This window comes from Papio anubis, chromosome 1 (assembly GCF_008728515.1).
Source record: "Papio anubis isolate 15944 chromosome 1, Panubis1.0, whole genome shotgun sequence".
Classification (NCBI taxonomy): domain Eukaryota; kingdom Metazoa; phylum Chordata; class Mammalia; order Primates; family Cercopithecidae; genus Papio; species Papio anubis.
This window is the reverse complement of record NC_044976.1, coordinates 51,410,573-51,434,872: the sequence shown is the minus strand read 5'-3', so window position 1 is coordinate 51,434,872 and position 24,300 is coordinate 51,410,573. Positions and strand designations below refer to the sequence as shown.

At 42.7% G+C, this 24,300-nt stretch overlaps 1 protein-coding gene and 1 pseudogene across 3 annotated transcripts in view; one reads left to right on the top strand and one right to left on the bottom strand.

Moving 5' to 3' along the window:
• SCP2 (sterol carrier protein 2) overlaps positions 1-21,541 on the bottom strand; it is a 124,927-nt gene extending 103,386 nt beyond the window's left edge. For all 3 annotated transcript variants that reach the window (XR_002523576.2, XM_003891901.4, XM_021941651.2), the window contains exons 1-2: positions 21,309-21,541; positions 290-347 (exon numbers count right to left, since the gene is read on the bottom strand). Coding sequence is in view for 2 of the 3 variants with exons in the window: in XM_003891901.4 (XP_003891950.2) it covers positions 290-347; positions 21,309-21,377 (127 nt within the window). In the remaining variant the exon portion in view is untranslated. The remainder of the gene's footprint in view (positions 1-289; positions 348-21,308) is intronic.
• A 746-nt stretch (positions 21,542-22,287) lies between these two features.
• LOC110743845 lies at positions 22,288-23,701 on the top strand (annotated as a pseudogene).
• The last annotated feature ends 599 nt before the right edge of the window (positions 23,702-24,300 follow it).

The following is a 24,300-nucleotide window of genomic DNA, read 5'->3' as shown; positions in this document are numbered from 1 at the left end:
TGTTATCCCTTTTAATGACCCTACCTCTCTCTCCCACAGATCCCTTAACCACGTCAACAAATATTTGGACAGCACATAAAATTGTAAGCCACTCTCTGCTCTGGCTATGTAGCTGCTAAGAATGCCCAAGCTCTTTTCCTTTGCAGTGAGTCACTAGGCATTTCTCTGCACAGGTTCTTCTCCCTTGACTGGGCTTCTTTTTGGGCTTGCAAGGCTGCCCCATCCATGAAATCAAGACAGACCACATAATAAACTATGAATGTTCAAAGATCTAAATGTTCTATGTTACCTGCTTCTCCTGCCAAGTCAGGGTAGTCTCTTGAATTCTCAGCTCCAGGCCTCACGAACTAGAGATACAGAAAGAGATAATAAATACAAACAAGTATAGTTACTTTTTTTTTTTTTTTTTTTTTTTTGAGATGGAGTCTTGCTCTGTCACCCAGGCTGGAAGGCAGTGGCATGATCTCGGCTCACTACAACCTCCGCCTCCTGGGTTCAAGCCATTTTCCTGGTTCAGCCGCCCCAGTAGCTGGGATTACAGGTGCACACCACCATGCCCAGCTAATTTTTGTATTTTTAGTAGAGACAGGGTTTCACCATGTTGGCCAGGCTGGTCTCAAACTCCTGACCTCGTGATTTGCCCACCTCGGCCTCCCAAAGTGCTGGGATTACAGGCGTGAGTCACCACGCCCAGCCAAGTATAGTTATATTTTCTACACAATGAAAATCTATTCATTCACTACTCAAACAAAAAACACATTGAGCCCTTCTTGTGTTCTTGGACTCTAATAATAAATAATACAAAATCCTTGCCTTCAGAGTGCTTCCTGTCTAACCTAAGACAGACAGTTACACTACAGTGTCAGAAGCACAGAATGTCTTGACAGAGACATCTACCCAGACTTGGAGGGAGGCCAAGAAAGGCTTCCCAGAGAAACTGCCATTTAAATTAAGTCCTTATGGATGAGTAGCAGTTAGCACAGTGAAAGAGAAAGAAATTTTGGAGTAAAGGTCTAGAAGTGAGAGAATACAGCAGTTTTTTCTCTGTGGAAGAACTGTACGTAATTTGGTACGACATAGGTTAAAGCACAAAGTAGAAAGTGTTAAGGATGGCTGGGTGTGGTGGTTCACGCCTGTAATCCCAGCACTTTGGGGGGCCGAAGCGGGCGGATCACTTGAAGTCAGGAGTTCAAGACCAGCCTGGCCAACATCGTGAAACCCTGTCTCTATTAAAAATACAAGAATTAGACAGGCATGGCGGTACACACCTGTGATCCCAGCTTCTCGGGAGGGGAGGCTGAGGCAGTAGAATCACTTGAAACAGGAGACAGAGTTGCAGTGAGCCAAGAGAGCACCACTGTACTCCAGCCTGGATGACAGAACAAGACTCTGTCTCCAAAAAAAAAAAAAAGTAATATGAACACAAAAGTAACTTAGGTCCAAACAATGATAACAACGAATATTTATTGGGCACTTACTGTGGTATACATTGTGTTAAGCATTTCACATGTATTTACTCATTTAATCCTCACAATCATCCTAAAAGGTAGGTTCCATGCATTACAGATAAGAAAACTAGGACACAGAGAGATAAACAACTAACCCAGGGGCATAGAGCTAATAAGTAATAGAGTTGAAAGTTTAGTCTAGTTATGGAACCAACTCACAAGGGACCGTTTATGCCCCGCAATGCCAGTCTGGGCTTTATCCTGAAGACAGTGTTTTTGTTTGTTTGTTTTTTGAGACAAGGTCTTGCTCTGTCACCCAGGCTGGAGTGCAGTGGTATGATCACAACTTACTGCAGCCTCAACCACCCTGACTCAAGCAATCTTCCCACCTTAGCTCCCCTTGCACCCACAGTAGCTGGGACTACAGGCACGCACCACCACGCTAAGTTAATTTTTGTATTTTTTGTACAGATGGGGTTTGCCATGTTGCCCAGGCTGGTCTCAAACTCCTGGGCTCAAGTGATGCTCCTGCCTCAGCTTCCAAAGTGCTGCAATTACAGGTGTGAGCCACCATGCCCAGACAACAATGTTTTTTAAAATGAGACTGGAATAAAACAACAATTAGATACCACTATTTATTAAAACGGCAAAAATCCAAAACACTGACATCAAGTGCTGACAAGGATATGGAGCATTAGGAAGTCTGGCAATTTCTTACAAAACTAAACATGTACAGGCTGGGCATGGTGGCACACATCTGTAATCTCACCACTTTGGGAAGCCGAGGTGGATGGATCATTTGAGGTCAGGTATTCGAGACCAGCCTGGTCAACATGGTGAAACCCTGTCTCTACTAAAAATACAAAAATTAGCTGGTCATGGTGGCCAGCACCTGTAATCTCAGCTATTCAGGAGGCTGAGGCAGGAAAACCCAGGAGGCAGAGGTTGCAGTGAGCCGAGATTGTGCCACTGCACTCCAGCCTGGGCAACAGAGCAAGACTCGGTTTCAATAAATAAATAAATGAAGCAACAATAAAGTACACACAATACACGTACAGATTAGCAACAGCACTCCTTGGCATTTACCCAAAGGAGCTGAAAAATTACATCCATATAAAAACCTACAAATGGACGTTTTTTGTTGTTGTTTTGTTTTGTTGAGATGGAGTCTCACTCTGTTGCCCAGGCTGGAGTGCAGTGGTGTGATCATAGCTCACTGCAGCTTCAACTTCCCGGGCTCAAGCAATCCTCCCACCTCAGCCTCCTAAGTAACTGAGATCACAGGTGCTCATAATCATGCCTGGCTAATTTTTACGTTTTTTTATAGAGATGGATCTCACTATGTTGCCCAGGCTGATCTCGAACTCCTAGGCTCAAGCAATCCTCCTGCCTCGGCCTCTCAAAGTGCTGAGATTACAGGCATGAGCCATTATGATAGAACCACACAGATGTTTATATGAGCTTTATTCATAACTGTCAAAACTTGGAGGCAATCAAGATGTTCTTCAGGAGGTAAATGGATAAACCATGGCACATCCAAACAATGGAATATTATTCAGTGCTAAACAGAAATGAGCTATCAAGCTATGAGAAAACATGGAGGAACCTTAAATAGATATCATATTAAGTGAAAGAAGCCAATCTTAAAAGACTACAAACTATGATTCCAAGTAAATGACACTCTGTAAAGGTAAAATTTTTAGAGACAGTAAAAAGATCAGTGGTTGCCAGGAGCTGGTGGGAGAGAAGGATGAATATGTGTAACACAGAGGATTTTTAGGGCAGTGAAACTATTCTATATGATCCTGTAATACTGGATACATGTCATTACACATTTGTCAAAATCCATAGATGCAAAATACCAAGAGTGAACCCTAAAGTAAATTATGGTCTCTGGGTGATAATGATGTGTTAATGCATGTTCATCGATCGTAACAAAGGTATCACTCTGGATGTACCCTTGCTGATAGTGGGAGAGGCTATATATGGAGGGATGGGGGAAACACATGGGAAATCTCTGTACCTTGTACTCAATTTTGCTGTAAACCTAAAATTTCTCTTTTAAAATAGTCTAGTTTTAAAGAGAAAGAGACTGGGAATGATGAGACTTGCATTTTAGATCATCCTAGACACAATGTGGAGAAATGATGAAAGGAGTATGGCAGGAGGCAGTGAGACCAACTAGCATGATTCTGAAACAGGCCAAGTGAGGGCTAAGACAGAAGCAAAAAAGATAGAAAGAGATAGACCTAAGAAATACAAGGGAAGTAAAATCTACTGAACTTGATGACTGATTAGGTAAGATGTAGTGCTTTGCTGCTGAGTGGTCATGCTAAAGCGAAACGACTTTGACCATTGTTTTGACTGCAAACCACAATAAAATACATTTTACAACCCAGTACACACATATATACATACCTAAGTGAAGCAAGACTTTCATGAAACAACGAGTGAGAGAGGCAAAAGTCTCTCGTATTGACCCAAATTTACCTTTACAATTTTTAGTTTTTCCTTCCATCCACTCTCCTACGAGACTTATAGTACAAAATGATTCTCTAGTTGAATGGGTATTTCTTCCTAATTCAGCCTCTAAAACTCTTTCAATATATTTTGATCAAATAGCCACTTTGCTTGGGATAAGTCCAAAATGAGTCTCTAGTTGAATGGGTATTTCTTCCTAATTCAGCCTCTAAAACTCTTTCAATATATTTTGATCAAATAGCCACTTTGATTGGGTTAGGACGTCAACGTATCACTAAAAAGAAGAAAATGACCATGCTAACTCCTTTACAACAGACAATCCAGTCAGCCACCCTGAACAACTTCTCTCCAGCGATCCAGGTCCGGCTCAACCTCTGCCTCCTCCTGATACTGATCCTTCTACCCTCTGTCACCCCACAGACTGTTAAAAACTACAAATATTGGGCCTATGTTCCTTTTCCTCCTCTTATTCGAGCCATGACATGGATGGACGCCCCTATCGAGGTCTATGTTAGTGATAGTATTTGGACGCCTGGTTCTGTAGATGATCGTTGTCCCGCCCAACCTTCAGAAGAAGGAACCCCTTTCAATATCACTTTAGGTTTTAGGTATCCACCTTTGTGCCTGGGACCCACTAATGGATGTCTCTCATTAGATATTCAAACTTGGGCAGTCACACTACCATCTGGTCACTCTGTCCCTCCCTTAGGACACTTGGTATCAGGGCTCTCATTAAAACCTCTAAGGCAGATCAAAACAAGAATCACTGATTATATTCACATATCGCAATATAAGCCTTTAGGACCTGCGTGTCCTCTCAACTTGTCTTCACATGCTGACAAATTAATATGGAAGGATTGTATTAGTTCAGAAGGAATGGTGTTATTCAATTCTTCTCACTACGCCACTGTTGATTGGGCTCCTAAAGGTCATATTACTAATGATTGCTCTCAGGGTCACAGAGATTGTCAACATTTTGTCTATGATATTACTTATCAAAAAAATAGTGACAGCCCTCCCCTATTATATCATAGATTAAACTCCTTTTTTCCTTTTAAGTGGAAAGGGGCAGGGGTTGCCCCTCCAAAGCCAAGGCTCATTGTTCCCCACTTAGGAACTGAACATTCAGAATTATGGAGATTAACCATAGCTATGACTGGTATGAGAGTTTGGGCTGGAGAAAGTGTTATAAGTAAATCCACCTTGTCACCTCGAAAACTAAGACAACAGATTGATTTACACTACTATTTCCACACAGCCAAAAATATCACTATGGCAATCATCAAAAGGTCAATTCAAAGATGGGACAGTAAAGATTATGAGGACTTATACCCCCCCATTGCTAATGTTCCCCCACCACCTCTCGTACAACCTATTCCCCCCACTCCACATTCACAAAAAACAGTACCATCCCAAAACATATATACTATCTATATGGAGTCCAACAAAACTATACCACTTAAAAGCTGTGTTAAACCACTATATATGTTATTAGTAGAAAAGATGCATATTAGTTCAAAAACCAACATAATTACCTGTGTTAATTGTTACTTACATACTTGTATTGACTCATCCTTTAAACAATATCATAGTATTTTAATAGTCACAGCCAGAGAAGGTATTTGGCTCCCCGTAACCTTACATAGGCCTTGGGAATCTTAACCTTCTATCCATGTTATTAACAATATTTTACAAAACATTCTTAAAAGGAGTAAATGATTTATTTTTACATTAATTGAAGTAATAATGGGCTCGATTGTTGTTACTGCGACTACTGCTACTGGTGGAGTTGCATTACATCACTCTATTCAAACTGTTCATTTTGTGGATAAATGGCAAAAAAAATCTACTCGTATGTGGAATTCTCAGTCAGGTATTGATCAAAAATTGGCCAAATTAATGATCTAACACAAACTGTTACATGGATGGGAGATAGAATTATGAGTTTAGAACATAGATTACAAATGCAATGTGATTGGAATACTTCTGATTTTTGTGTAACTCCATTTCAATATAATGAGTCTGTTCACAATTGGGAATCAGTAAAACGCCATTTACAAGGAAGTGAAGATAATTTAAGTTTAGACATAAGCAAGCTAAAAGAACAGATTTAAGAGGCCTCTCAAGCACACTTAACTGCTTTACCCGGTGCTGAAGTTTTAGACGCTATCCTTAAGGAGTTATCTAATCTCAACCCCATTCAATGAGTAAAATCTTTGGGAGGATCCACTGTCATTAATTTTGTTCTGTGTATAATTTGTGCTATTGGTTTATTGTTCATGTGTAAAATTGGAAAAAAATATTCTTCAATCCAATCGTAATCAGCACCAAGCTATGATTGCTATGGTTCATTTAAATCAGAGAAAAGGAGGAGATGTAAGGAGACCCCCTGAAACTATTGCTATGGAATAAAAGATGAAATGCTCCTGATTATTGTGAACACAAAATGGCATGCAGGATTGTGTAAAGATAATGCCAGGCTGGACTGCCAGAATGAGCCATCAGTGCATGATGTGCTTCCCCCTGCAGAGAGCCTATGAACGGACATGCAGTCAGGGAGGTTTTGCATCACCAAGATTCCTATCCCAGAAAAGCAGATGTTCACAGCTCTGGGAATAGAATGCGACCCTTGTGGAGAGCCTATAAACAGACGCATGGGGGGGCGCCTGTCCATATGGATAAGATAGGGCTATAAACGCCCTCATCTTGCCACAGCTCTTCTCGGCCTCTTTAGGGTTAAGGCATACTCCCTTCTGAGAATTTCTGATCTAACTGGTTGTCTAGTTTCCCGTCCTGTTACTATGGATTGTTTGTAACCAGCTTTTGCTGCAACTGTTACTGCTGATTAATAGCTTGCTAATCATAGGTAATGGAAAGACTGTGTTCCTGTTTTAAGGCTCTGTTAGAAATTACTGATGCACACACTATATTGTAAATTCTTATCTCTGTATACTGTACTTCTGCATACAGACATTATGTTAAAGAATTACTTCATCCCCATGTGACCATCTCACCTCATAATCAAATGATCCTAAATCCCTCACTAACCTACCCCCACCCTCACTAAACTTAATAATAAATGCTGGCATATCCAGTGCATTGTTGGCACCACAGGACCAGAAGGCGGTGACCCCCCTGGACCCAGCTTTCACTATCTTGTATGCGTCTATTATTTCTCAACCTGCCGATCCACCTGGGAACAAAAAGAGAGCCCCACTGCATTGCGGGCTGCTGGCCAGATCCCGCAATAATGGACTTCACGGGCCTAGGTGAAGTCAGGCATTTCCCGCCCAAATGTTGCATTTCCCAAGACCACTCTGGCCTGCCATGCCCCCACCCTGTGCCTATAAAAACCCGAGACCCTAGCAGGCAAACACACAGGTAGCCAGACGTGGAGAGGAGCACATCAGTGGAAGAAGATGCAAGAGGCTGGTCATCGAAAGCACATCAAGAGGAGAACACTGGCAGAAGAGCACACCAACAGACACCGGCACACCGGCAGGCCATCTACCAGTGGGATGAGGCAGAGTTTGGCAGAGGCAGTCAGAGGAGAGCCCTGGCCACTAAGCAGCTGACTCCAGGGGAAAATCATCTCCCTTCTGGTTCCCCCATCTGCTGAGAGCTACTTCTATTCAATAAAACCTTGCACTCATTCTGCAAACCCATGTGTGATACAATTCTTCTGGTACACCAAGGCAAGAAACCCCAGGATACAGAAATCCATCTGTTCTCATGATAAGGGGGTCTAATTGAGCTGGTTAACACAAGCCGCCTGTAGACTAAGAGAGTACCCTGTAGCACAGGCCCACTGGGGTTTCAGGAACTGTAAACATTCAGCCCTAGACACTGCTGTGGAGTCAGAGCCCCACAGCCGACCTGCCTGTATGCTCCCCTAGAGGTTTGAACAGGGGGGCACTGAAGAAGTAAGCCACACACCCATAGCACACCCTGTGAGGCGGACAAGGGAACCTTTCCCATTTCAACAGTACTGTACTAGACGCTTAACAAGCAATATCTATTAATGATTAAATTATCATCTGTATGGTGAAACTGCTCCACCTTCTAATTTCTTTTTTGTTTTGTTTTGTTTTGTTTTGTTTGTTTGTTTTTGAGACAGAGTCTTGCTCTGTCATCCAGACTGGAGTGCAGTGGCACAATCTCGGCTCACCGCAACCTCCACCTCCCAAGTTCAAGCAATTTTCTTGCCTCAGCCTCCCGAGTAGCTGGGATTACAGGTGCGCACCATGATGCCCAGCTATTTTTTTTATATTTTTAGTAGAGATGGGGTTTCACCATGTTTGCCAGGCTGGTCTCGAACTCGTGACCTCAAATGATCCACCCACCTCAGCCTCTCAACGTGCTGGGATTAGAGGCATGAGCGACCGCATGTGGCCTCCACTTTCTAATTTCTTACTGAAATCAAGGCAAGTTTTAAAAGGTTAGTCAAGCAAATAAACACATACAACGTTATTCCTTCAAAATTAAAAGCAAATTTATGTGGAAACTACCAAATGTCCTTTAACAGTAGACTGGATAAACTTTGGTATATGACAAGGATCTTCTCCTTGAACAGACTCTAGATAGATTCCTCTGAGCTCTCTTCTCTATTTGAACACATAGTTTCTAACAGCACAAGGCCACATCCCTAAAACAACCCTTGCCCAGCTTAAAGTGCTTGCCTGACAAAACTCTAGGCTGCCAAAACAATGTACTATTTGTTCCAGCCAACATCTGAGGATAGTCTCTGTCTCCCAGTCTCTGTGAGAGGACAGAATCCTAAATTAGGTAATTGCCAGCGAGGCAAAACAGCTGGCCTAGTCACATTTACACTCTTATTTTCCACTTCCCTGACTCTACTGAACCCTTGCTTGCTCTACCCCACTCCCTCATTTTCCTTTAAACACCCACTGACTTCTCTACAAATCAAAGTTGAGTTCAGTACATGCTGAACTCTTTTCCCTACTGCAATACTTATTACTGATTCAAGTCAATCCTCACTGTCTTAACTAGTGTCCAGCTTTATCTTTGATAATATTGTGTCCGGAATTTATTCCTTCCGGTGGGTTCTTGGTCTTGCTGACTTCAAGAATGAAGCCGCAGATCCTCGCGGTAAGTGTTACAGCTCTTAAAGATGGGGTATCCAGAGTTTCTTCCTTCAGATGTTCAGATGTGTCCGGAGTTTCTTCCTTCCGGTGGGTTCGTAGTCTTGCTGACTTCAGGAGTGAAGCTGCAGGCCTTTGCAGTGAGTGTTACAGCTCTTAAAGGTGGTGTGTCGTGGAGTTGTTTGTTCCTCCCAGTGGGTTCATGGTCTCGCTGACTTCAGGAATGAAGCTGCAGACCCTCACGGTGAGTGTTAACAGCTCATAAAGGTAGTGCAGACCCAAAGAGTGAGCAGCAGCAAGATTTCTCATGACTAGCAAAAGAACAATGCTTCTACAAGACGTAAGAGGACCCCAGTGGGTTGCTGCTGCTGGTTAGGCTGGTCAGCTTTTAGTTTCTTATTTGGCCCCACCCACATCCTGCTGATTGGTCCATTTTACAGAGTGCTGATTGGTGAGTTTACAATCCTTTAGTTAGACACAGAGAGCTGATTGGTGCGTTTTTACAGAGTGCTGATTGTTGCATTTACAATCCTCTAGCTAGACAGAAAAGTTCTCCAAGTCCCCACTTGACCCAGGAAGTCCAGCTGGCTTCACCTCTCAATATATTCACACAATGGACTATGTTACATCAACAAAAATGAACAAACTATAATTATACATAAAATTATGGATGAATCTCACAAACATAATGTTGAACAAAAAAAGCCAGAATTAATCCAGCATATTAAAGGTCAGAAGTCAGAATAATGGTAACCCTTTGAAGGCAAGGGGTCAGTGGCTGGAAGAGGACACAAGAGGGCCTTCTGAGGTGCTAGTAATGTTCTATTTATATTTTATTTTTTTATAAAAGAAATGCAAAAACAAAAGACAAAGACAAAAAGTACCACAAACTTTACAATAAAAACAGCAATCTTGTCTCACTACTCTGCACCCAGTTGTCTTTTTTTTTTTTTTTTTTTTTTTGAGACGGAGTCTCGCTCTGTCGCCCAGGCTGGACTGCAGTGGCCGGATCTCAGCTCACTGCAAGCTCCGCCTTCCGGATCCACGCCATTCTCCTGCCTCAACCTCCCGAGCAGTTTGGACTACTACAGGAGCCCGCCGCCACGCCCAGCTAGTGTTTTGTATTTTTTTTTTTTTTTTTTTTTTTTAGTAGAGACGGGGTTTCACCGTGTTAGCCAGGATGGTCTCGATCTCCTGACCTCGTGATCCGCCCGTCTCAGCCTCCCAAAGTGCTGGGATTACAGGCTTGAGCCACCGCTCCTGGCCACCCAGTAGTCTTATTTGCTCCCAAAGCATCCACTTTCAATTCTTTCAGATATTTCTTGTTAGAAACTGACAAGTTTCTAAGTATTCTTATACTACCATTTCTTTCTTCATCAATTTAAGAAGTCATATCATAATCTCCTATGAAGACCAATGAGGCTCAGGCCTTTTCTGCTACCCCACATATACATTAGTTTACTTATCTCTTACCCTCCTTACATAGCAGAATCACAATTTGGTGTTAATTTAATTCTCAGTGTTTGCTTTATTAAATACATTTTTTTCAACTACTGGGCCAGTTGTCTACTTGTGATTGCATTTCCTTACTGTACAATTTTTAGGATTTTTTTTTCTGGAGTTAAATGCATATCCTAATAAATTGTTTTAAGGCAAAACCCTTGCTATCATCACCCAGATCAAGAAATAGAACTTTGTCCTCCACCCCAGAAACTCCTCCACATACTCTGTCCCAATCTCAATCCCCACTCTACCCCCAAAGTAATTACTATCCCGATTCCTACAGTAATTACTCTCTTGGAATATTTCATACTTTTATCACCCAAATATGCATCCAAAGACATTATAGTTTAGTATTGCCCATTTATAAAAAAGTCTTTTAATTCTCTTTTAATCCAGGCTCCCCTCTACTACTTTCTTTTCCTTTCAAATGCAGTAGGACATGTCTGTTGAAGAACCCAAGCATTTGACCTACAGTTTCCCAGAGTCTGGATTTTGCAGACTGCCTACTCATGTATTTGAACGTGTACTTCTGTTCTCTGTATTTCCTGTAAATTGGCAACTGGATCCAAAAGTTGATCGTACATTCTATCCCTTTGACAAAACTACAGGTGGTAGTGTATCCTTTCATTAGGAAGCATATATCTGATTGTTTCTCTGTGTTGTTAGCAGTAGAGACTAGATCTAGCGATTCTCAAACTTCTTAGTTTCAGGACCCCTTTACACTCTTGAAGATTATTGAAAATGCCAAAGAGCTTTCGATTATTAAGGTTATATCTACTAATAGCTATCATAATAGAACTTAAAACTAAAGACATTTTAAAAGATTTTCCAATTCATCAAAAACAATAAATCCATTACATGTTAACATAAATAATTTCTATGAAAAATAATTATATTTTCCAAAATAAAGTGGGAAGAATGGCATTGTTTTGCATTTCTGCAATTCTCTTTAATTCAGGAGACAGTTGAATCCTCATATCTGATTCTTCATTCGAACTTTAGCATTATGTTGTTTTAGTTGAAGTCTATGAAGTATATCATGTGACCTAACACAGATACGTAGTTGGAAAAGGGAAGACTGTTGGAATTGTGGATATTCTTTTTTTTTTTTTAAAGATAGGGTCTTGCTCTGTTACCCAGGCTGCAGTACAGTGGCATGAATGTAGCTCACTGCAGCCTCCAACTCCTAGGCTAAAGCAATCCTCCTGCCTCAGCCTCCTGAGTAGCTGGGACTACAGGCATACAGTATTGCACCCAGCTAATTTTTTAATCTTTTGTAGAGACGGGGTCTTGCCATGTTGCACAGACTGGTCTCAAACTTCTGGGCTCAAGTGAGTCTTCCACCTCAGCCTCCCCAACTTCTGGGATTACAGGCATGAGTCACTGGACCCAACTGAGTACAGACATTCCTTTTTTTTTCTTGAGAGAGAATGTTTCTTTTTTATTTTATTTTTTTTTTTGACTGAGTCTAGCTAGCACTGTGGCTGAGGCTGAAGTGCTGTGGCACAATCTCAGCTCAATACAACCTCCACCTCCTGGGTTCAAGTGATTCTCCTGCCTCAGCCTCTCAAGTAGCTGGGATTACAGGCGTCCACCACCACGCCTGGCTACTTTTTGTATTTTTAATAAAAACGGGGTTTCGGGGTTTTGCCATGTTGACCAGGCTGGTCTCGAATTTCTGACCTCAGGTGATCCACCCTCCTTGGCTTCTCAAAGTGCTGGGATTACAGGCATGAGCCACCATGCCCGGCCAAGTAGAGGTTTCTTTTTTTCTTCTTTCCCCTTTTTTTTTTTTTTTTTTTTTTTGAGATGGAGTTTCACTCTTGTTGCCCAAACTGGAGTACAATGGCGCGATCTCGGATCACTGCAACCCCTGCCTCCCAGGTTCCTGCGATTCTCCTGCCTCAGCCTCCTGAGTAGCTGGGATTATAGGCACGCGCCACCACGCTTGGCTAATTTTTTGTATTTTTAGTAGAAACAGAGTTTCACCACATTAGCCAGGCTGGTCTCAAACTCCTAACCTCAGGTGATCCACCCACCTCGGCCTCTCAAAGTGCTGGGATTACAGGCGTGAGCCACCACACCCAGGCCAAGGTTTCTTAAAGATTAGTTGGAATGTAGAATTTGAAACGGTATCAATGAACTTTTCATACTCTGTTATAATAAAATCATGTATTTGAATGGATCTCTTACTGATCCATTCAATGTATACATAAATGAGTGGATCATTATTTAAAGAATGCAGAACATCATCCATTGGTTTTCTGGAAAAACAGTGGCTTAAAGAGTTATATGGCCCTTTCAAATTTTGACTTTATATAATTCCAAAAACTCACCTTTGTTAATATTACTCATCCCATTTAAAAAATAATAATAAATTTTAAATAGTAGGAGGTTATCAAGCAGATACAAGTTTTCTAAAATTCTAATTTTCACTTGAAAGCTCAAATTTTCTCATTAGAAGCAAACACTTTAGTTGTTTTCCTTGAAGTGACTGCTGACTTCATTCATTTTTGAGAAAATGTCTGTAAAATACTCAAGTATGAATTAACCATCACATGTGTGCCATTTGTTCTCTCAAGTAAAACGTGTTTCATGAAAAAAGTAGTTGGTTTAGCTCACAATGCAAATCATCTCTTAAGGGTTGAGATTCAATAAAATTAACAAATGTTTTCTGCTTCATTGAGGTCTTAAGTGAAAATTAGTGCTTTTCTTTTTTCCTGTGAAGGCATAAGTGCATAACAAATACAGTGACTACCAGTTTGGTGCCACTGCTTTGATTCATGCTAAGATGCCAACAGTGTTACCCACCATTGCTTTTGCACCATCAGGGTAAATGTCAACATACAATCAAAATCACAAACAATATCTTAGTATTGTTATGAATAGTCTTGATCTTACTGCCCCCCAGGACTCCACAAACCGTATTTTGAGAACCCCTGCTAGATCAATTCATTGGCAGCTGTCAAAAATGATGGTAATGTTCTGTCATTTCTTTTTCAGTTATTACTTAAATACATTTGATAGAAGACACTACTCCTCATCTACTATTTAATTATCCAATGATGCAGTTCATACGGGAAAAATAACAAAAAATTTTCAAGACCATGAGTAGGTTCCCTATTATCCTCCAAAGACTATAATTAGTTGATTTTTAAAATATTATCACAAACTCATGTTTAAACATACTTGATGGGTTTGATTTTTTTCTTAATTTTTGATTTTTTTTTTTTTTTTTTTTTTTTAGTAGAAACGAGGTTTCGCCATGTTGCCCAGGCTGGTCTCAAACCCCTGGGCTTAATTAAGCGATCCACCCGCCTCGGCCTCCCAAAGTGCTAGGATTACAGGCATGAGCCACTGTGCCCAGCTTGATGGGTTTTAATCAACTGCAATTACTATCTTTTTTAAAGCTCAAATTTTCTCAACTTTGGTAAGTGAGAACTTCAGGTTGGCTCCTGAATCTTTTCGGCATCACTCAAATAGGCTTTGAAAACTTCTTTGCAATTAGGAGTGACAAAATATTCTAGACTTACATTGTACATTTCCTGCCCCATGTAGAATCAGCAATTTCTGCAACCAGCCATTTCTTCCAGTAGAAAAAGATATTTTAAGACCACAATGGTATGGATGTCACAGATTTGGTCATTATTTCTAAGCTTCTTCAGTGGACAGAGCCAGAAAAATATTTAAAGATGAAATGCTAATTAAAGTTTATATTAATATTTAAAGATGAAATACTAAAGTTTACACTAGTACTTTTTCAGAATTATAGAACTTTTTACCTATTCCCTTCTGTTTAATATCTGTATCTCTTTTCTTCAGAAATTAAGAATTATAGAATTTTCTACCTACTCCCTTCTGTATTACATCTGTATCTCTTTTCTTCTCCACCAAGAATCTTTTTTTTTTTTTTTTTTTGAGACAGAGTCTCGCTCAGTCACCCAGGCTGGAGTGCAGTGGCCAGATCTCGGCTCACTGCAAGCTCCGCCTCCCAGGTTTACGCCATTCTCCTGCCTCAGCCTCCGGAGTAGCTGGGACTACAGGCGCCCGCCACCTCGCCCGGCTAGTTTTTTGTATTTTTTAGTAGAGACGGGGTTTCACCGTGTTAGCCAGGATGGTCTCGATCTCCTGACCTTGTGATCCGCCCGTCTCGGCCTCCCAAAGTGCTGGGATTACAGGCTTGAGCCACCGCGCCCGGCCTTTTCCACCAAGAATCTTAATTCTCAAGCACCAAGGGATGAAGCAGAATTTTATTTATTTATGTATTTTAAACTATGTTACACACATAATAATCTCATAACAATACTAATGTTAATGCTCAGTAACATAATTACTGATTTTAATTTGCATAACTCATGTATTTCATTTCATTTGCTTTTTATGTGCCTACCTCCAACTCTAACATACTCATCTCTAAAATCTCTCTTAGCCGGGCGCGGTGGCTCAAGCCTGTAATCCCAGCACTTTGGGAGGCCGAGACGGGCGGATCACGAGGTCAGGAGATCGAGACTATCCTGGTTAACATGGTGAAACCCCGTCTCTACTAAAAAATACAAAAAACTAGCCGGACGAGGTGGCGGACGCCTGTAGTCCCAGCTACTCGGGAGGCTGAGGCAGGAGAATGGCGTGAACCCGGGAGGCGGAGCTTGCAGTGAGCTGAGATCCGGCCACTGCACTCCAGCCTGGGTGACAGAGCGAGACTCCGTCTCAAAAAAAAATAAATAAATAAAAAAATAAAATAAAATCTCTCTTAAAACATGGTCAAAATGTTTTTTTCTAGAGAACTCCCTCCTGGAACCATCCAGAACATATTCCAAACTGAGTCATTGCACAGATGCCATCCTGGGGCTTTTCTCATTATTCTATGTTACCCTGTTTCCAGGATCCAGTATCTTCTTCCTTGGATTACTCCACCATTTTGGTGGACACATTCATTCTCTAATTAGCTTTGTGAGTACAGATGTGTAAAAAGTAAATTTTTTAGTGCTTACATTAAAAACTTTGTTTCCTACCTTCAAATTTGGATTATTTATTCAGGAATAAAATACTAGGATAAAAAATTTTACTTAAGAATTTTGAAAGCATTATCCTGTCATTTGTAGCTTCCAAGGTTTCTGTTGAGAAATCTAATGCTACGGTTCTGATATTTCATGATAATGTGCCTTGATACGAGTTTTCTTTTTATTCATTGGATTGACTCTTCAAACTGAAAAATTCAGTTTGGAAAATTCTCCATATTTCTCTGATAATTTCCTACCTTCTATGTTCTCAGTTCTTTTTCTAGAACTCATTAACTAGACATTAGATCTTTTTTATTAATCATTTAATTTTATTTTCTCTCCTAATACCCATTTCTTTGTTCTTGCTCCATTTTCCAGATTTCCTTTATGTTATCTTCTATTGAATATTTTGTTTTGGTCAAAATATGTTTAATTTCCTAAGAGCTCTTTCCTATATCTTTTTTTTTTTTAATAGCATTCAGTTCTTTTTTCAGAGATGTAATATTTTCACTTATCTCCCTGAAGTTGTTACAGTTTAGGTTTTCTTTTGTTCCCTAAGTGTCTTCTGATCCCACCTCCAAATTTTTTCCTTAGTATTTTGTTGTTTTTGAGTGGGGGGTTGACCATTGTCTTGTTGGAAATTTTCCTTGAATGTCTGGTGATCCTTGGCTATTTGTTCATAATTAAAACAATTAAACACCTGAAGGAAGCTCTCTGCATGAATGAAGCTTATCAACTGCTAATCTTCACCACAAGATGATGGAGTAGCAAGCTGGCTTCTCTCTGGAGCCATTTCAAATAATTTTCCAAATCTCTGCCAGCAAAGTAGTACATGTGTGACTACCAGTGTTGCTTCTCACAGCTGGGAAGTACTACCCTTTAGCATGCAGAATTCAATTTAATTCCCTTTTTTTCAACTTGGGCCTAACAGCTCAGATGATTCTAGAGCCTCTTCATCTGTTCAGTTTTCCCAGAGAAAAAGTCTCCAATACTCTGCTAAGAAAAGGTAAAGTCACCTGGTGGTAAAAGAGATTGGGACCTAACTGTTCCTTAGAATAGTCTTTTTCTTCTTTCCCACCCTACCTGGCACCTAGTATATCCAAGTTTTGGGCCTTCTGGAGTTCTGCTGGGAGACTCAACCAGTATAACCCCTCTTCAGGAACTTAGGTAGTGGTCCCCCTGCTCTGAGTCAGTGACCACTTCTCCACCAACTAAAAATCTTCCAAAAATTTTCTGATATCTCTCAGCATTGTTTCCTCTCCTACTCACTTTGCCCTTGTGGATTAACATCATTTTCTTTCCTTATTGTTGCTTTAGTGGGATATGGAAAGCACCAACAGAGATAAATTCATGTTCTCAATCTGCCATGTTTAAACAAATATCTCAAATAATCTTATTTAAATTACTTGTTTATTCTTTTCTCCTCCAGATTAGACATTCCTTTAAAACAGGAACTTTGTTTTTCTCATTTTTGCATCTCTAGCATATAACCCATAGAATATTTACTGAATATATGTCTCAATGATAAATTATAACAGTAATATATGGTAGATTTCAAGTATACCGTATATTGGAATTTCAAGTATACCATATATGGAAAGATTTCAAGTAAGGCAGTTCTAAAACTTAAAAGCTGCACCAAAATAAATTACTTAGTCCCTCTGAGCCTTAGAGTCAGATAATTGAATGGATATATAAAAATCCATTACATGCTGAAAATTAAATAATGTAATATTTTTCAAACTGAAATTTGTACTTATTAGATTATGACCAAATCAATTTAGTAGGTTGTGAGCAGCACTTTTTTTTTTTTTTTTTTTTTTTTTTTTTTTGAGACAGAGTCTCACTCCCATTACCCTGGCTGGAGTGTGGTGGCTCAAACAGGGCTCACTGCAGCCTCGACTTCCCAGGCTCAGGTGATCCTCCCACCTAAGCCTCCCGAGTGGTTGGGACTACAGATGTGTGCCACTAAGCCCACCTAATTTTTTGCATTTTTAGTAGAGATGGGGTTTTGCCAATAGTGCCCAGGCTGTTCTCAAATCCTGGGCTCAAGAGATACACCCGCCTCGCCCTCCTAAAGTGCTGAGATTTCAGGCATGAGCTACCACACCCAGCCAAGCAAATTTTTTTTTTTTTTAAGATATACCTTAGGGGGCCGGGCGCGGTGGCTCAAGCCTGTAATCCCAGCACTTTGGGAGGCCGAGACGGGCGGATCACGAGGTCAGGAGATCGAGACCATCCTGGCGAACACGGTGAAACCCCGTCTCTACTAAAAAAATACAAAAAACTAGCCGGGCGAGGCGGCGGGCGCCTGTAGTCCCAGCTACTCGGGAGGCTGAGGCAGGAGAATGGCGTAAACCCGGGAGGCGGAGCTTGCAGTGAGCTGAGATCCGGCCACTGCACTCCAGCCCGGGTGACAGAGCCAGACTCCGTCTCAAAAAAAAAAAAAAAAAAAAAAAAAAAGATATACCTTAGGGATACCAAGAGTTCATCACATGCAATAAGCGTTGCTTTAACAAATTGTTTCAGTTGTTATAAATAAGTTTTGTATGTGTTTACTGGATTGTGATGTAAGATGTTATTTCATGAAATTACCATACATAAAAGTACTAGAAAACTGAAGTGCTAAATTATATGTTCTGAATATAAGGGCACCAGAATTTCAAAAAAGGTGACTGGTGTACTGGAGTAGTCTGAGGAAGTTTTAAGAAGGTATGGGACTTGGACTAGTTCTTGAAAGATAGGTAGCATTTAAGTAAATGAAAAGAGGGTATATCTGGAGATAGGCAGCATAAGCAAAGGGTGTGACTTGCTGTCAGTCAGATGGCAGCCATGACTTAGTTGTGTTAAAACCTGTTGACGGCCGGGTACGGTGGCTCACACCTGTAATCCTAGCACTTTGGGAGGCCAAGGTGGGTGGATCACGAGGTCTGCAGGTTGAGACCATCCTGGCTAACACGGTGAAACCCCGTCTCTACTAAAAAATACAAAAAATTAGCTGGGGGTGGTGGCGGGCACCTGTAGTCCCAGCTACTCGGGAAGCTGAGGCAGGAGAATGGCGTGAACCCGGGAGGCCGAGCTTGCAGTGAGCCGAGATCACGCCCCTGCACTCCAGCCTGGGCAACAGAGCGAGACTCTGTCTCAAAAAAAAAACAAAACCTGTTGATATCCACCATAGGAATTCCAACTCATTTCCTACAGTGAATAATAAAACCTTGTTAAGAGAACTTCATATTGTCAAATTCAGCTATTTAAATTGAGAAACATAACAGAGGAACCCCAACAGCTGAGATCTATCAATGGAACTTTAAAGTATTACCTAGGCTGGGCACCGTGGCTCATGCTGGTAATCCCAATATTTTGGGAGGCTGAAGCAGAGGAATCACTTGAGGCCAGGAGTTTAAGACCAGCCTGGCAAACACGATGAAACCCTGTTTCTACTAAAAATATAAAAATTAGCCAGGTGTGGTAGCGCACACCTATAATCCCAGCTGGTCAGAAGGCTGAGGCACGAGAATTGCTTGAACCCAGGAGGCAGAGGTTACAGTGAGCTGAGACCACACCACTGCACTCCATCCTGGGTGACACAGGAAGAATCTGTGTCAAAAAATAACAGAAATAAAAATACAAACAGGAGCTAGACGTGATGGCACACACCTGTAATCCCACCTACTCGGGAGGCTGAGCAGAACCACTTGAACCTGGGAGGCAGAGGGTGCAGTGATCTGAGATCGCCCCACTGCACTCCAGACTAGAGGACAGAGTGAGACTCTGTCTCAAAAAATAAAAATAAAGTATTATGATAAATTGTAACAGTAATATATGGTAGAAATGAGACCCATCTAGTAGTAAGTAGTGAAACCCGTCTCTACAAAAAAAAAAAAAAAAAATTAATTAATTAGCCGGGTATGGTAGCATGCCTGTAGTCCTAGCTATTTGGGAGGATTGCTAGAGTCCACTAGTTCAAGGCTGCAGTGAGCTATGATTGCACCACTGCATTCCCATCTGGTTGACAGAGCAAAACCCTGTCTCCAAAAAAAAAAAGTGTTACAGTGTTGTCTAGTCAATATTTCTCCCTCCTCCATTAGCCTCTGCCCCACGGTCCAGAAGACCAGACCCACAGGAAAGTACACTGGCCAAACAGGCACATCATTAATGGCACTACCCAAACTCCTCACCCCTTCCCTCTGGACTGTAACACCTACCCCACCTCTCTACCTCCCAACTTGAGGAAAAAGGAACACATCTATTTCCCAAAGGTTTAGACAACTGTGCTTTTCCATACAGCACATATAATCAGACATTCAGCAGCCAGAGGAAGATTTGACTGCATTAATACCTTACTTCGAAAGATCTTACTGTCCACCTGTGATAGAAGCCTCCCCTTCTGTGAAACACTAGGATGATGTCCTTCTGCTTCATAAGGTATTGGTCCACTTTTCCATTTACATGGATATTTTTGGTTTTTGTTGAGACAAGGACTGACTCTACGGCCCAGGCTGGGGTGCAGTTGCGTGATCTCGGCTCACTGAAACCTCCATCTCCCAGGCTCAAGCAATCCTCCCACCTCAGCCTCCCGAGTAGCTGGCGTGTGCTACCATGCCCAGCTAATTTTGGTATTTTTAATAGAAACGGGGTTTCACCATGTTGGCCAGGCTGGTATCGAACTCTTGACCTCAGGTGATCCACCCGCTTTGGCATCCCAAAGTGCTGGGATTACAGGCGTGAGCCACCGCTCCCGGCCTATTTACATGTTGGACTGAATTGCATACGCTCAGCCCACTGGTAAAATAATAAACATTTTAGGACTGTTTTCTCAGAAATAGCACTCTCCCTAAGAACTCTTTCACAAAGCATATCCATTTAGGATTGTTCAACTAACATTCACTGAGGGTCTTCAGGCATCAGGAACGATCAGGGTGAGGGGCACAGCAGCGAATAAGCCAGGTACCCAGTCTAGAGGAGCTGCCATGCTAAGGGGGCGCACAGACGCATACAGAGCTTCGGTACTGCCTAGTAAGCGTAAGTAGAGTTAAGTGTAAGACAGAGGTAAGCACAGTGCAAGGCTCTAGGGGAAAGTCAGGAGGATCCGAGGCTTCCTGGAGAAGATCCCATCTGAACGGATCCTTTCAGGATGCACAAAAGTTAACCAGGTGAAGACACACGGTACAAACAGAACAGAAGCAACAGAGGCATCAGACAACTGAGTCGGGGGAGAAACGAAAGGCAGTTTGGCATTCAGAGAGCATGCGGGCAATGAGGGGAAAACGGCCGTGGGAGCCTGCGGCGTCCGGGTCCCAAGCAGTCACTGGAGGGACAGAGGGAGGCCGGACTCTGCCACTTGGCCGAGGCGCTGGGCATAAGCAGCGTTTCTCCTCGCCATCCGCATCTGGAGCTGTCTCTACGAGGGCTCCTGTGGGGGCTGTTCCTGGGAGGGTCGAGCAGACGGCATTCACGACCTGCCTCCCTCCGGGGCAAGCCAGCCCACACACCTCGGGACTCCGCTCAGAATCTAAAGAGGTGAGATCCTTGGGTTATCTCGGGGCTGCTTCATGAACTCTGAGCAGAAGAAAAGGGAACGAGGAAGCAGAAGGCCGCAGGAACCAGCCCGAGACGCTATGACCCCAGAGATTCCGCATATTACAAGCCACCAAGTCGCCACGCTGATGCCCCACGCGCGGAGCAGCCGAAGCTAGGAGACCGGAGGGGCAGAGAAACCCGGCACCCACCGCCCCCGAGCCTCAGCCGGCCAGCGGGGCCGCTGCTCGGTTTACCTTGGTCATGCCAACCCCCACCACGAAGACCCGGCGCAGGGGCGCAGGCTCCCACGGTGAAGAGGACATGGCTGCACCAGTGCGGGACGGGGGCCGGCGCGGCGGACGACTGCCGGGACTGACAGGCGCAGACTGCACCGGAGCTCCCTGAGGCCCCGAAGTCAGGGCCGCGGACCGCAACACAGGCGGGTGAGAGTGCGCGTGCGTGGGGGCGGGGCGGGGCGGGGCGGGGCGGGGCGGGGCGGGGAGCGGGGGCGGGGCGTGTCCTGTGGGGTGGGGAGCGTTCTGTAACCCTTGGCGGCAGCAGCACTAATTTGCGGACTTGGGCGTGGGACTGAGTCAGCCCGTCCCCATCTCTGAGCCTGTGCTTAGGTTCTGCACGGTGAGCGGGAGTAGGCCTGCAGTGGGGCCTAAGACTGAGAGGAGGAATTGGCGGGAAAGCGGACTGGTGAAAGGTGATCCTGAGGAGAGCCGTTGGGGTTCGTGTTGGAATTGGCCTGTGTCCTGTTAGCGGTGGCAGTTGAGAGTGAATTCATGAATTAAAACTAACAAGACACCAAGAAAGCGGGGATGGGCAGGATCTCACACATGAATACAATGTCTAAATCAAAAAATACAGGCTCCGTAAGCAGCTGCCTGACCTTTTTTAATCTCGTGAACAAAAGTTCTCCGAGAAGGAATTTGGAAGACGGAGACTTTATTCCAGCAAACCGGGTAGAAACAGCCTTCCATGTTTGTTTGTTTGTTTGTTTGTTTGTTTGTTTGTTTGTGACGGAGTCTCGCTCTATCGCCCAGGCTGGAGTGCAATGCCGCGAACACGGCTCACTGCAGCCTCCACCTCCCGAGTTCAAGCAATCCTCCTGCCTCAACCTCCGGAGTATCTGGGATTACAGGCGCACGCCTTCATGCCTGGCTAATTTTTGTGTTTTTAGTAGAGATGGGGTTTTGCCATGTTGGCCAGGCTGGTCTGGAACTTCTGACCTCAGGTGATCTGCCCACCTCGGCCTCGAAAAGTGGTGGGATTACAGGTGTGAGCCGCAGCTCCTGGCCCTCTGTTTATTTTATCTTATGTAAAAACGCAGATTCATTGAGCTAGACGAATGCATAAGTGACTATTTCTCTACCCCCCTCTCACATGTGAAGGCTGATCAAAGACTCAGAAGAACGCAACCGTTTGCCTCTTATCTACCCACATATTTTTAAAATTCATTCATCCTTCCCCAATATCTATAAAAACTGAAGCCCTCAAAATCATCTTTAGAGAAAGGCATGGACCTGTCTCCGGGTACGTCCTTAAAGTTGGCAAAATTAACTTCTAAATTAATTGAGATGTTTCATATACTTTTCGGTTTGCAGTATCAGCATGTAGAAAGGCTCTCCTAGAAGATTCTAAAGAGTGCTTCTTGGCTATTTGGCTAAGATCAAGTGTAGAAGATTCTAAGAAGCCGCTCTGTGCTTAGTAAAGAACTACTGAGCTAGGACTAGACCTACTTAGTAAAATCTGCTGGGCTCAGTGATGCATGCCTCTCCCATCTGCTCAGGTGGCTTCGGCGGAAGGATCACTTGAGCCTGGGAATTCAAGGCTACAAATGTGCTGTGATTACACCTCTGAATAGCCACTGCACTCCAGCCTGGGCAACATACCAAGACCATGTCTCTAAAAAACCAAACAAAACCAAAAAAAAAGAAAAACAAGCACAAGTCAGGGCACTGAGGTGTACAGTTGTTTCTTGAAACTGATGGGCTGATAAAGACAGCAGTATGATTAGTGGATCAAACAAAGTTACCAACTTAATAGAACAACAAGTCCTAAGGTCAAGATTGTTAGGTAACAAATGCTGGCGGTCCACTGGATATTGCTTTCAAAATAGGAGTCCACAGAGGGGCAGAGGGGATAGATAGTAATATAAAAGGTATTTGTTAATACCAAAAAGATTGAGAAAAAACACTTCCCTTTCCAATGTGGCGGACTAAATAATCCAAACATTTCCCACTATAAAACACAGACTTTTCTAAGTCATTGGATGTGGGGCTCTGGGGTAGCCTGAGCTGTTTGTCCCACACCAAGATGCTTCAAAACATTATTAAAAATGTTTGGATGCCTGTGAAGCCCTCTTATACCCAAGTTTGTCAGATTTGAGTGGGAATGGGGTTGATGAGCCTCATCATTTATAAAATCAGGAGTACTGATAAAATAAGTAAAATGTTGAAAGCTTCTGCACCTGCTTATGGTCATCATTAACCAGCTTCACTTAGAGTGCACATGAAATGAAACATTAGTTGGCTTGTGAATTTAAGCAAGCTATATTAGAAAGGAACCTGAAAAATCACTGTACACTTGTATAAGTACCACTTACTTTGTGGCATGAATAAGTGTACCAAAAAAAAAAAAACACCCAGAAATGCTAGATAAAATACATCAAATATCCTTTTAAGCTGGGTGTGGTGGTATGCGACAGTAGTCCCATCTACTTGGGAAGCTGAGGCAGAAAGGCTGCTTGAGTCCAGGAGTTCAAGGCTGCAGTGAGCTATGATCATGCCTGTGAATAACCACTGCACTCCAGCCTGGACAGCATAGTAAGACCTTTTCTGTAAAAACAAAAAGACAAAAAGCAGCCAGGCACAGTGGTTTATGCCTGTAATCCCAGCACTTTGGGAGGCCAAAATGGGAGGATTGATTGAGCCCAAGAGTTCAAGACCAACCTGGGCAACATCTCTATCTCTAAAAAAAGAAGAAAAAGAAGAAAAATCTTTTTAAATGGGTGGAGGCCAGGCATGCTGGCTCACACCTGTAATCCCAGCACTTTGGGAGGCTGAGGTGGGAGGATCACTTGAGGCCAGGAGTTTGAGACCAGCCTGGGCAACACAGGGAGGCCTCTGTCTCTACAAAAAAATTTAAAAATGAGCCGAGTGTGGTGGCCTACACCTGTAGTCCCAGCTATTTGGAAGGCTGAGACAGGAGGATCCCCTGAGCCCAGGAGTCTGAGAGTGT